We start from the raw sequence: 14064 nt of genomic DNA on the forward strand, positions 1-14064 counted from the left end.
GATTAAACTGTAGTTATTCAGTACTGTGTTGTGCAGTTAGTAGAAAGCAGTTAAGCTCTACATATACTTCTGTGGAATGGCATCTACAACATATTTAATGAAATATGTGGTTTACAGAACCTTACATGTAAAATGATCTAGTCATAGAGTCAAAATTAATACTGAATATATATGTGTGTATGAACATACATACACATGCACAGCCTCAGTATATATGCTGAAATCTGGTTTTATCTTTAACACACAGACTTTTCCTAGCATTTTGTGGGCCCTTTCCCTTTCTTCATTCTGTATTGTTCTGGTGAACTGTCAGAGACATATGTTCCAATTAAGCCAACCAGATTCATTCTCTGTATTTTGATTGAAAGACACAGGGACGGGAACAGGGCCAATATTCAGCTTTATGAACCAGTATGGCCAAAATGGATGTTCTGTTTTAGTCAATATCCATTTTGATTGGTGGGACATTTTTGTACCTGCTGTGAAGTTTGTGGGATATGACTCCTAGGCTGGAATTCGTTTGAATTAAGTCATCCTTCGGCAGCAACCTAAGGATTCCTCCACCTGTCACTGAGATCCATTGGGATGATTCCTGCTTTCTCACATCCTGGATTGGAGTTCAGTTCTTTGAATCTGTGAACTACCTGGTATTCTAATATTTCTAATTTTAAGTTAGAGTCAAGTTCTTTGGTTCTCAAACAGAGAGAGCTAGCCAATACAGAAATTTATACTACAGAATGATTACTAGGCTGTAGAGAAGCAGAGTGTTCAAGATGGATGTCGAGTGAGACAGATCAAAGCACAGGTAAATTCCTAATCCTATTTTGTGCTGTGAAAGGATATTCATGACATAGCAAAATTCTAAGCCCATTGTGCACTAGGGGCTGGATAGCTCCTACCAAAAACAAAGGTATTGAGGAATACTACTCCCAAAAGTATATATGATACCTATTTATAATGAAATTGGGTAATTACAATTTCAAGGCTACTTGAAATTCTGGCCTTAAGGAATTGAATCATCACCTGTATGTCTGTGTTGGCAAGAATCTCATACTCCTTCTAAGCATGGGGCTGCATTTGCTAAAACTCAAAGGCAGCAGTAGATGCAGTTATTTGCTCAATGATGATGCTTACTGAATTCACAACCTTGTCACTTCTGTTAAGCAATGAGGGAAATATTGGAATTTGGATTATTGGGATGAGACTAACAAGGATTCAAGGATCTTAGAAAACATCGACCCTCTCTTGACTCTCCCTCTCAACCCTTAAGCAACCTCCCCACTGATTCTACTTTCCATGCTTCCCTTGTGACTGGAAACTTCTTTCTCTCCCTTCCCTCCCTCCCTCCCCTTCCCTCTCTCTCCTTTTCTCTCTTTTCTTTTCTTTATTTTTCTTTCTCAGGGTCTTGCTATCCCCCAAGCTGGAGGGCAGTGATGTAATCATGGCTGGCTGCTGCCTTATCTCCTGGGCTCCAGCGTTCCTCCTACCTCAGCCTCTTGGAGTAGCTGGGACTATAGGCGTGTGCCACCACACCCAGAATTTTTAAATTTTTTGTGGATAGATGGTTGTGCCATGTTCCCCAGGCTGGTCTTGAACTCCTGGGCGCAAGTGATCTGCCTGCCTCGGCCTTCTGAAGTGCTGGGATTACAGGTGTGAGACAGCATACCCAGCCTGTGACTGAAAACTTGATTGTCCCTTTTCTCACATGGTCACCATTATTATTATTGGTAACCAAAATCAGAGCTTAATATGACCTGTAGTTTGAAATACAGGAAGTTAGGAAGGAGATTAATCTCACCCAGAAATATTTAATTTCCTTCATTATTGTTATAACATCAAAAATCTAGGGAACATTGTTGGAAGTGTATTTTGAGGATTAAAAATTACTTTGCATAATATATATGGACTGAAAAAATTCAGAAGTTCATAATGCTGGATTGGATCATTTATGTCCATGCCCTTCACTCATCTGCAAGTTCCCCTGTCAGGGCCCAATAGCCTTTCCATATCCCTTTGACATGAAAGCAGCACTGAAAAATATCCCTCTATCTCCTCCTTTAGGTGTGGAGAGTTTTCATGAGTGATTACATTTGAAAAGGGTATCCGATTTCTGTAGAACTGTGGCATTTGTAGAGGCTGGATTACGGGGCAATCATTAACTATGAGAAGAAAGTAAAAAGGTTGTAACAAACCTCAACTCTAAGAGTGTTCTGATTTCTGATATTTCCACTGTAATTAATAATTGATCCCCAGCATTGAAACTGCACTAAGGTTTTATTTTAATTAAAAACACTCCATGGCATGGCATCCAAATCTCACACTGACTTAAATCAGTGGCAGGGGACTGGGTACTCCTGAATGACTGTAAAATTTCTATGAACAATTCCATGGGAATTCGAAAAAGACTTGTATTTATGCAGAGTGAGGGCTTATGGAAGAATTCTTATATAAGCGTAGCTTAGAACAAGGTCTATTGAGACCACAAATGCACACTGTGGCTATTTTCCCAGGTCCTGGGTGTGCATTTGTCAATGATATCTATGATGTGAGATGTGAGCAGATGACACCAAAAGTTTTTGTCTTTTCTATTGTCTGGAATTGATCCTGCGATGTGTCTGCCCAGGCACCTTTGCTTCCAGTTTTGTCTATCAGATGAATTTTCTTCAGTGTGGTGTGAATAGAAGCAATATGCCACTTGGGGCTTGGTTTTTAAGAAAAGGATGTTCTGTCCAGATGAAGAATCATCTTAATCATATGGAATGGCAAAGCTGAAAGACAGAACTCTGTGTCCCTAAATCACTATTTGGAGGAAAGCTCCCCAGTCATCGAGGAACACCAGCAATGGATTATTATATGAGTGAGAAATAAACTTATACTGTGTTAAGGTAATATTTGGATTTCAATTGTAATAGCAGCTACTATAATTCTAATCAATATAATACCTTTGACTAATGATAGAATTCCTATTTTCCCTCACTGAGTCATAGAGTAGGAACTGTGATGGTGTGTTAATTGCCTGTTGTTATAACAAATTATCCCCAAAGCTTAGTGGCTGAAAACAGATAGATGTTTATTACCTCAATTTCTTTGGGTAAGGAATCCAGGCACAGCTTAGTTGGGTGGCTGTGGCTTAAGGTCTCTCAGAAAGCTACAGTCTAGCTGTTGGCCAGTGCTGCAGTCATCTGAAGATTTCGTTAGAGGATAATCAGCTTTCAAGCTCAAGTAAGTGGGCGGCACTCAATTCCCCACAGGCTTTGGCTGGACATGTTTGTTCCTTTCTATGTGGGCCTCTCTGTAGGGCAGCTTACAATATGGCAAGTGGCTTCCTTGAAAGTGAGTGAGCAGGAGAGGATGCCCAAGATAGAAGATGAAGTCTTTTTGTAACCTAATATTAGAAGTGATATCCCCTCATCTTTGTATTTGGTTAATTAGGAATCACTAGGTTTAGCCTACCTTCAAGGGGAGGGGATTACAAAATAGTTTGAATAAGAGGAGGTGGGGAACTTTGAGAGACATCATAATGGCTGTCCACCACAGTCTTCCCTCTGTCCCCACATCCCAGTGATTTACGTCCCTTCCACGTGCAAAATACACTCACCCCTTCTAAGGCCCCTCTCAGAGACTCACCTCATTACACAATCACCTCAAAGTCAATAATCTTGTCATCTAATATAGGTACAGGTGCTAATAAGGTCCACAAGATATACTTTCTTAAGTATGGGTATTGATCTGCAGACCTTTAAAGAAAATAAAGAACAAGTTATGTGTCTCCCCTCCTCCACCACCCCTAACCGACACAGTGGAGCCACTGCTCCACAGCAATTCTGAAATCTAGCCAGACAAATGTTTGGAAATTCCTTTATTAGGTCACAAGGCCTGGGATAATTATCCACCATCTGAACTCTAGGTTCTGCCCTCTGAATCATCCTTTTTTCCTGAAATGCATTTGCAGCTCAATAGTTTCTTAGCTTGCTTACTACAGTTTTAGGAATCTAGTGGCTCTTCATTTTGTGCTGTCTCTGTCCCTCTCACTCCAGTTGGCAGAGTTTCTGCTGATTCTTCTGAAAATGTTGTGGGCTTCATGAGAACCTCATTGGGGTTCACTGCACAAGCCAAAAGCCACAGCCACAAATCTGAGATAAGCTTCTTAGAGATCTAATTATTTGAATAAGAGTGTCTGTCAGGTCGCCTTAATCTCTTTACAGAGCCTCTGCGTGGTTAAATATACTCTGAGATACCAGCTTCGGTCTTTCTGAGGTTCTGGATTTTACAGACATGCCCTTAGTTGTTTATCTAGACCAGTTTTCCTAGCAGTAACTTGGATTTCATTTTTGCTTGGAAGCCCTTTCTTGCTTTTAGCATTGTTTGCCATCTACAGAGGTTAATAATTTTCAAAATCCTAATGTTCTCTTTGTTAAGTTATTCCCTCAATTTATATCTCTTCTTTTGCATGTTTCTGTAAGCAGCAAGAAAACAACAGCAACAGGACATTCAACACATTGCTTGAAAATCTTAGCTAGGTCACCCAGTTCTTCTTCCTGCATTAGCTGCAAATAACAGCCTGCTAAACTTTCCGCCATTACGTAACAAGGACCTTCTTTCCTCCAGTTTTTAATGTAGTATTTCTCACTATTCTTTTAGCCTTCACCAGCCCTTAAGACCCAAAATTTCTGGACAGTCCCTCTTCTATACAAGTATTTGACAAACTCCAAGCATCCCAACAAAGGCTTTAGCATTACCTGCCTCAGTGAGACAAGAGTTGGAGATTGAGTTCAACACAGTGAACTGCCTACTAAAAACAAAATTCAGACAGACTTTTTGTCTGTAGAGTCTCTACAGTATGTTACTCATACAATAAGAATTATTAGATATGTGAAAATGTAAGCCACATTCAAGAGAAAAAAGCAATACCAATCCTTAGATAAACATTGGAATTTGCAAACAAGAATAATAAAGCCCCTATTATAATTATTCTGAACGATATAAAGGAAAATGTGCTATTAATGGATAAGCAGATGGGAATTTCAGCAAATAAGTAAATCAATTTGAAAATGGGAATTCTAAAACTGAGAAATACAATGTCTGAAAGTAAAAATCCACTGGATAGGTTTAACAGGAAATTTGAGGTGGCAGAATAGTTAATGTAAGTTGAATATAGATAGAAATTATTTAATCTGAAACAAAAAGGATTGAAAGAAATTAAAAGGACTGAATAGTGCTGGTGATAATGTCAAAAGGCGACTTGTGATAATGCTTTGTGTTCTCTGATCCTCCTAGATCTGTGGTTTGGTGTTTGTTTTCTTGCTTTTAGAGACAAGGTCTTGCTTTGTCGCCCAGGATGGAGTGCAGTGGCAGGATAACGGCTCGCTCAAGTGATCCTCCCACCTCAGCTTCTCGAGTAGCTGGGACTACAAGTGCACAGCATCACACCCAGCTAATTGTTGTATTTTTTTTAAAGATGGGGTCTCACTGTGTTGCCCAGGCTGGTCTCAATCTCCCGGGCTCAAGCAATCTTCCCACCTTGGCCCCCCAAAGTGCTGGTATTACAGGCATGAGCCACCACACTGGCCTGGTGTATGTCATTAACTTTAGAAAATTCTCAGTCATTATTCAAATATTTTCTCTCCTTTCTCTCTTCCCCTCCTGGTATTCCAGTTATGCATATATTTCACCTTTTGTAATTGTCCCACGGTTCTTGGATATTCTGTTCTTTTTCTTTTTTCATTCTTTTTTTTTCCTCTTTGTATTTCGGTTTGGGAAATTTCTATTAACATATCTTCAAGCTCACTCATTCATTTCTCAGAGTGTCTAGTCTACTGACGAGCTCATTAAAGGTAATCTTCATGCCTGTTACAACGGTTTTCAATTGCTAGAATTTCCTTTTGATTCCTTCTTACAGTTTGCATCTCTCTGCTTACATTACCCATCTGTTCTTGTATGTTGTCTACTTTTTCCAAGATGCTTCTCCTTCTGTGGGCTTCCCTAAGAACTCCTTCTTAAATAAAGTCCGTGCCTCGCAGCTTTCTCTGTTGTAATCTACTGTTATTGACCAGAGCCCCATTAGTGTGGCAGTGAGGTACAGTGGGGAGGGAAGCATTCTATGATCTTATTATTAAATACTATTTTTCTAGTGGGTGCGAGTCCTTGGACTGTGATCTTCACAACCACTTCTTAGCCTTTTAAAAATCCTGCCTTACTGAGACAGACAGGCTATAGAGGGACTGGAGCTGGCCAACTGCCTCTCCCCAAGGTCCAACAAGACTCTAGTAAGTAGTTTTCCTTGGAGTGCAAGTGTTTATTATGGAGAATGCTGTAGTTACTTTTCTCTTGCCCAAAAATCTGGGATTTCTCCCATTCTTCAGAGGGAATTTGATAGGGTTTCTGGAGGTAAAATTTATGAAAGTGTGGGGGCCCATCTAAGATTAGGCCCCTGGGAGTTTTTAACTCACAAGTTAACTGACACTAACTTGTGGCTATTCATCAAAATTAGAAAATAAAAGTTTCTACCAGTTTATAGCTCCAGTGGCTTCTGCTTCAAGTAAGCTAACCTTGGCTGTAATTTTTTGTATGTTTCTTTCTCAGGATTTTGGGGTGTCAGTTTCCTTTCTAGCTTCAGTTCTCTGATGGATCTAAGAAAAGGTGACTTTCAGTTTGTTGAATGGTTTTGTTGTTGTGAGGATGCGAATGAAGGCTTCCGAGCTCTTTATATGCCAGAACTAAAATGAGAATATTATCATTTTTATCCAATTCAGATAACCACAATAGTTACAAGCTCTAAGATGACATTTGCTGTTTCATAGAGAAAGTATCTTCACAGCTAGACTTCGCTTTATTATGGTGTTTATGATGTCTGATGTAAACTGGATCCAGGAGTCCAGTCTAGATGTCACTGTGTGGCCTTGAATGATTAAGTGTGACTGGGTGAGTTAATTTCTGGTGAGCCAGTATCTATGATGCTGTGTCTTGGTCAGCTGCGGCTGCTAAAACAAAGTATCATAGACTAAGTGACTTGACTAAGAGACTTTATTTTTCACAGTTCTGAAGACTGAGAAGTTAAAGTGCTGGGACATTCAGTTCTTGGTGAGGGCCCTGTTGGCTTGCAAATGGGTTACATCCTGCTGTGTCCTCACATGGCCTTTTCTTGGTGGGTGTGTAAACATGGAGACCTCTCCTTCCTCTTTTTTAATAAGTGCACTGACCCCATCATAAGGGCATCACCCTTATGACCTAATCTAAATCCAGTTACCTCCCCAAAGTCCCACCTCCTAACGTCATCACATTAAGGGTTAGGGTTTCATTATATTAATTTTGGAAGGACACATTCAGTCCATAACATGTATCATGGTGTGGCTGGCAATGCTAGATTTCATGATTTCCTAAAAAAATAAAAAACTAAGTACCTACTATGTGCTGTTTTAGTCACCGAGAATATAACCCTCAACAGGATGTAAGCTGTGTGCCTTCTCGGAACCCTCCTTCTAGCAGGGAGAGATAAAATGGGGTCGAGGGAATGAGGGGCATACCGTATATCAGAGAGTGGTAACTAGCAGACATGAAATAAAACAAGTTCCACACGCGCACCATCAGAAAGTCACAAGCGTGCAAAGCAGACAAATCCAAATCTCTTCACTTTTGTATCCCGTAGGCCCCGCACGCGCCCCAAGCCCCGCTCTATCATGGTTTTCTCTCCTGAGGTGGCCGCTACGCCTTACCCACTGCGTTTCAGTGCTGTCCCACTGCTCCTGCACACCCCACGCCTGCGACCATACCCACCACGGACGGGCGCTCCTGCGAGCTGGAAGTCAGTTCCCTGTGCCCTGAGTCTGGCAGCTGCATCTGAACACTCGGAGCCTGGCGATGGCTTCCAGAAACCCCTGCGCCGTGATTCGCTTCAGTGAAGCGGCCTGTACTTCGGCAACCCAGAGTCCGGGCTGAGAGGGCTCCTAATCCAACCAGGAGGACCAGGAGAGGCCCAAAAGAGGACACAGGGCAGTAGCCGCCAGGCTTTGAGAGCAGCCGCTCCTCGCAAAGCCGGAGCCCGCTTCCGGAACGCTGCCTCGGTTCGGGACTACACTTCCCAGGGGCCATTGCGGCGGAGGACGCGCCTACTTCCGGAGAGGACCCGAAGCCGGGCAACCGCGCGCCCCGTCGGGTGCTGAGGGGAAGGCGGGCCTAGGCGGGGCGGCGGCCCAGGCTGGACCGGGGCGCGGCGAGGGCGGGGGCGCGGCTCCTGCGTGGGCGGCGGGCGTGAGAGTGCGCGTGTGGCCTGGTGGCTGTGAGTCCCCATAAGTGGTGAGCGTGTGGTGCGGCGCTGAGCGGGGCGAGCGCGCGCGGGGATGGCGGCCCGGTGTGTGACTGCCCGATGCGTGGCCACGAATCTGCGCCTGCGTGCACGTCCCGGCGGCGTGCGGAAGGTGGTGTGTGATGGAATGAGTGAAGCACGTTAACCGGCCGAGAGCAGGAAACCTGGCTTGAGGAGGCTTACCCCGCCCTCCCCTGTATCGACTGCCTAGAGCCCAGTGTGGGCAAAGCCCTAGACCCTGGGGAAGGTGCCCGGGCGGGACGGCCTCGGCTGAAGCATTTCCCGTCGGCCCTATCTGGAGGGGGCAGAGCTCAGGACACGACTCCATGTCCACAGGACAGCGAGGAGCGAAGACCATGGGAACAGAGTACACAGGTGAGCGTGACAGATGACGGATGCAGCTGCAGGAGTGGACATTGAGGTTTTGGGTGCTGTCCTTTGGGGTTCAGGTGCTGGAGGAGGATGTCTTCGGTTTCTAAGGCTAGTGGACCCGGAAGTCCAAAGATTTGGAGGGTCACCTTGGGTCAGAGTGGAGCTGGGTTTAGTTAGGGAGTGACTTTGACTTGGCCAGAGACACCTAACCAGATACCTGACTCAGGTCCTTGGGATATCACTAAGGGCCCAGGGGAGAGAACACTACCCGTTATATTACCCATTATAGCATTACCTCTGAGTACTCTGCTGCTCTTCAAGGAAGAGCTCAGCATTTAGATTTTTACCCTTCAGAGCGTTGTCCCATCTATCACTGTAGGATGGGACTTGGGAAGAAGGCGAGATTCACAGCTTCACCTAGGAATGCCGAGGCATTCCAGCCTTTCTACGGGTTAAACACGTTCTAGTCAGTAACGGAAGATATCCCCATTCCTTGGGCTTCTCTCCCTCCCCTCTGGCCTCCTACTCCAATAAAGAGAAAGGGGGAAGAAGGGCTAATTTTAGCCATATTGTTCTTTGCTTGTTTAGCTTCCTGCATGCAATAGTAATAGCTAATGTTTAATGAGTGTTTATAATGTGCCAGACACAGTTCTAAGACGTTTTGGGAGCATCAACACCAAACTTCACAACATTATGAAGTAGGAACTACCTTATCTCTTTTTTACAGATGAAGACATTGAATCATAGAGAGGATAAGTAATCACTAGTAAGTGGAAGAACCGGGATTCAGATCCAGAACAGGCTGACTCCAGAGTCACTGGCTGTCATGTAGTCTCCCCAACTACTGTCTCAGGTAGGTTTCTTACCCACTTATGACAATTGAAGAAACTGAATCTGAAAGGGTTAAATAACTAAAGAGTTCATATCCCGGAACCTCTACTGAGCAGGTTTGGGGTTTTTTTCTTAAAAACTTTATGACTGTAGGCCAGGCACGGTGGGAGGCCAAGGCCAGTGGATCACGAGGTCAGGAGATTGAGACCATCCTGGCTAACACGGTGAAACCCTGTCTCTACTAAAAATATAAAAAATTAGCCGGGCGTGGTGGCGGGCTCCTGTAGTCCCAGCTACTCTGGAGGCTGAGGCAGGAGAATGGTGTGAACCTGGGGAGCGGAGCTTGCAGTGAGCGGAGATCACGCCACTGCACTCCAGCCTGGGTGACAGAGCGAGACTCTGTCTCAAAAAAAAAAAACTTTGTGACTCTAAGTTCTTAGGTAAAATGGAGATGATAATATTCTATACCTTACAGTACTGTCATAAGGATTAAATGACCTCATACATGTAAAGCACTTGGTATAGTCCCTGCCATGTAATGTGTTCATTTTTATCATCATTATGATACTCCTTTGAGAAGGCAGTGGAATTTAGATGAAAGAAACCAGAATTCAGATACTTTATCCTCTTCCTAATTAAGGAAACGTGGCTCATTGGAGTCAAGGGACTGCTTCAACACTGTAGTTTGTCACAAAACAAAATGAGATCCTGGGCCTCACGAGGATTTTTTTGTTTAGTTGTCTGCAAGTCACATGGACTCTGTTGTAACAAAAGGAATGCCTCCCTCTGGGAAACATGGACTTCTCCAAGGAATTTGTGAGGGAAACATGGACTTCTCCAAGGAATTTGTCTCATAGAGTCTTCACAAATCCTGGCCAGTTGCACAGAGGACATATTTTCTGTTATTTTCTGGTGTCTGAGCAAATAACTTTTGTGGTAGAGTTAGCCAGACCTAGGTTAGGGACTGTGTTTCTTTATTTACAAACTCGTGTGACTTGTGAAAAAGACTTGACTTCCCAGAGCTTTCATTTGTAAAATGGTGACAGTATACCCTATTCTGATTGAAGATTGTGGAGATTTAAAGACAGTATTAATATATACAGCACAGACATGGTGGCTCATGCTTGTAATCCTAGCACTGTGGGAAGCCAAGGCAGGAGGATTGCTTGAGGCCAGGAAGTTGACCAGATACCCAACTCCAGGAGGTTGACACCTCCTGGCCTCAAGCAATATAGTGAGCAATTGGGCAATATAGTGAGACCCCCATCGCTATAAAAAGTAAGAAAAAAAACTAGCTGGGCATGGTGGCACACGCCTGTAGTCCTAACTACTTAGGAGGCCTAGGCAAGAGGATAACTTGAGCCCAGAGTTTGAAGATACAGTGAGCTATGAACATGTCACTGTACTCCAACCTGCACAACAGAGTGAGACCCTGTCTTAGAAAAAAAAATGTACACACACAGAGAACACCTAGTATTAATACATCTGTTGTTAATGAATTGGTGGCTGATGGGAAGAGCGGGTCAAGATATATTATGCTCATCCTGAAAACCCAGAGCAGAGGGGAACCCCAGCTATATATTTCAAATCTCCCAAAGAGCATCTGGACTGTGGGGTGGGGGAGTTGGAGGGAGGATTGTGAGTGAGGACAGGAGAAGCTGAAGGGAAGAAAGCATTTTTAGACTGATTATTAGTGCTACTTGGTTTCTCACTACTACTTTCTCATCCTCAGCTCTGCAATGCCAGAGTAAAGCTCTTCTCCAAATGAAGAGCCAGGAAGAGGTAGAGGTGGCAGGAATTAAACTTCGTAAAGCCATGTCCCTGGTGAGTTAGTATTCCCCCTGTCGCCACTAAAATAGTCTTGCTTTTCAGGATTTGGCAATGCTTGTTTTCTTCTGAAAATTTTGTGCTTAAGAGTTCCACCCTGAGGCCTGTTTCCTGTTTCTTCCCTTTCTGAGATGTGATGGGGTTGTGAGTGAGAGACTCACACAGCCCAGTGCCCTCTCAGAGGTTCCTTTTCTTCTTCCTACTCATTGTTTATTTTTCATTCAAGAAATGACCCAGTCTGAGCCCTTCCCTTGTGCTTAGTCTTTTCATAGGCATCTGACAAAGCAGAAGTGCAATCCTCAGAGGAAATTTCCATGCCTAGTTCCTACGTCTAAGTCCTGATTCTCAGAGAGGTTATAATCTGTTGGAGAAATGAAAAGGCAGCAAACACTTATGCAGTGTGATAAGTGCTGCAGGCAGAGAGTAGACTCAGAGTAGAATACTTGGGAAGGGCCATTAATAGCCCATATGATATCTTTGGGTGAATTAGAAAAAAAGATGCCTCTCCCTCTCTACTGGTGAAGCTCTGTAACAGGCCACACAGTATGGCAAGAGGAAGTCTACCATATTTTAGCTCCTTCCTGCCTCCTTGGTGAGGGATCCTTGAGCAGGATATAACCTGCACCATCCTACTCACTGCTGAGAGCAGGAAGGGTTGGGGGAACTTCACAGAGGAAGTGATTCCTGAGTTACGCCTTGAATGAAATGGAGAAAGTGCAGGCACAGGTGGAATTGGTGGCATTCTGATCGGAGTATGCAAAGGTTTGTTCTCCCCATTTGACCATGGAGCCGTAAACATCTTTAAATGCCAAGGAATGTTTTACATCCTTTCTTCTTTCTAGGATGAATACCATAATCTGTTTAGTCAGCCCCTTGATGTTCCATAGGTAAATTGTTGACAGTTATCTGCTATGAATAGAGTGTTGCAGTAATCATTCTTGTAGTTGAATTTTTGCCCTCATCTCTGATTATTTTCTTTAACTAAATTCCTAGTTTTTCATTCCTTGTGGATTAAAGTTTCTCAAACTGACCCTACTCCAGAACATTTTAAATTTTATTATTTTTATGGCCAACAATGGAAGCTTCAGAGCTACAGTTCATGTTCTGATTAAGATAAACTGCTAATCTAGTTTCACCAGCAAATTGCTTATTGTAAGAAAGTATTGAATTTGGTTTACAAACTTAGAAAATTAATATTTTTTTTAATGGAGTAGTTTTTTTTTTTTTTTTTTTTTTGAGACGGAGTCTCGCACTGTGTCACCCAGGCTGGAGTGCAGTGGCGCGATCTCGGCTCACTGCAAGCTCCGCCTCCCAGGTTCACGCCATTCTCCTGCCTCAGCCTCCGAGTAGCTGGGACTACAGGCGCCCGCCACCACGCCCGGCTAGTTTTTTGTATTTTTAGTAGAGACGGGGTTTCACCATGTTAGCCAGGATGGTCTCGATCTCCTGACCTCGTGATCCGCCCGCCTCGGCCTCCCAAAGTGCTGGGATTACAGGCTTGAGCCACCGCGCCCGGCCTTTTTTTTTTTTTTTGAGATAGAGTTTCACTTCGTTGCCCAGGCCAGAGTGCGGTGGTGCAATCTTGGCTCACTGCAACCTCTGCCTCCCAGGTTCAAGTGATTCTCCTGCCTCAGCCTCCCAAATAGCTGGGAATTCAGGCCTGTGCCACCATGCCTGACTAATTTTTTTTTTCTTTTTTAGTAGAGATGGGGTTTCACCATGTTGGCCAGGCTAGTCTCAAACTCCTGACCTCAAGTGATCTGCCAGCTTCGGCCTCCCAAAGTTCTGGTATTACAGGTGTGAGCCACTGTGCCTGGCCAAGTTTTTTTTTTATAATAGGCATAACAACTTATGGCCAGAGCATGACATCTTTTCTTAGGTATAATGCCACAAAACATACACTACCAAGGTAACTTGTTTCTTAGAACATTTAGACATTTTAAACAAAAACATTCATGTCAGTTGCCAGAGGAAAATATTTTAAGAGTGGCGGAATTTGTCATAAAGGTTAAGATGAACTATGCACACTCCACTCTTTTTCCCACTGAAAGTTGCTATAAAACCAGGACAGCATGCCTGTAACAGCAATCTGAGGTCTCTGTAAAGTTAGTAGCAAGCAGGCTGGGCACAGTGACTCACACCTGTAATCCCAGCACTTTGGGAGGCTGAGGCAGGTGAACTACCTGAGGCCAGGAGTTCAAGACCAGCCTGGCCAACATGGTAAAATCCTGTCTCTACAAAAAAAAAAATAATAAATAGCCAGGTGTGGTGGTGCATTTTGGTAATCCCAGCTATTCGAGGGGCTGAGGCATGAGAATACACTTGAACGTGGGAGGCAGAGGTTGCCATGAGCCAAGATTATACCACCGCACTCCAGCCTGGGCAATAGAACAAGGCTCTATCTAAAAAAAAAAAAAAGGCCGGGCGCGGTGGCTCAAGCCTGTAATCCCAGCACTTTGGGAGGCCGAGACGGGCGGATCACGAGGTCAGGAGATCGAGACCATCCTGGCTAACACGGTGAAACCTCGTCTCTACTAAAAAATACAAAATACTAGCCGGGTGAGGTGGCGGGCGCCTGTAATCCCAGCTACTCAGGAGGCTGAGGCAGGAGAATGGTGTAAACCCGGAAGGCGGAGCTTGCAGTGAGCTGAGATCCGGCCACTGCACTCCAGCCCGGGCGACACAGCCAGACTCCTTCTCAAAAAAAAAAAAAAAAAAAAAAAAAAAAAAGT

The 14064-nt window shown here is 43.9% G+C and overlaps 1 protein-coding gene across 1 annotated transcript in view; it reads left to right on the forward strand.

Annotated features, from left to right (window-relative positions):
• The first annotated feature begins 8150 nt into the window (after nucleotides 1-8150).
• Nucleotides 8151-14064, forward strand: part of ZNF470 (zinc finger protein 470) — a 16366-nt gene continuing 10452 nt past the window's right edge. The window contains exons 1-3 of the mRNA XM_025368303.1: nucleotides 8151-8677; nucleotides 9402-9527; nucleotides 11238-11329. Coding sequence (XP_025224088.1) covers nucleotides 11270-11329 — 60 coding nt within the window. The 5' untranslated portion in view covers nucleotides 8151-8677; nucleotides 9402-9527; nucleotides 11238-11269. The remainder of the gene's footprint in view (nucleotides 8678-9401; nucleotides 9528-11237; nucleotides 11330-14064) is intronic.

Source organism: Theropithecus gelada, chromosome 19, assembly GCF_003255815.1.
Source record: "Theropithecus gelada isolate Dixy chromosome 19, Tgel_1.0, whole genome shotgun sequence".
NCBI classification, from domain to species: domain Eukaryota; kingdom Metazoa; phylum Chordata; class Mammalia; order Primates; family Cercopithecidae; genus Theropithecus; species Theropithecus gelada.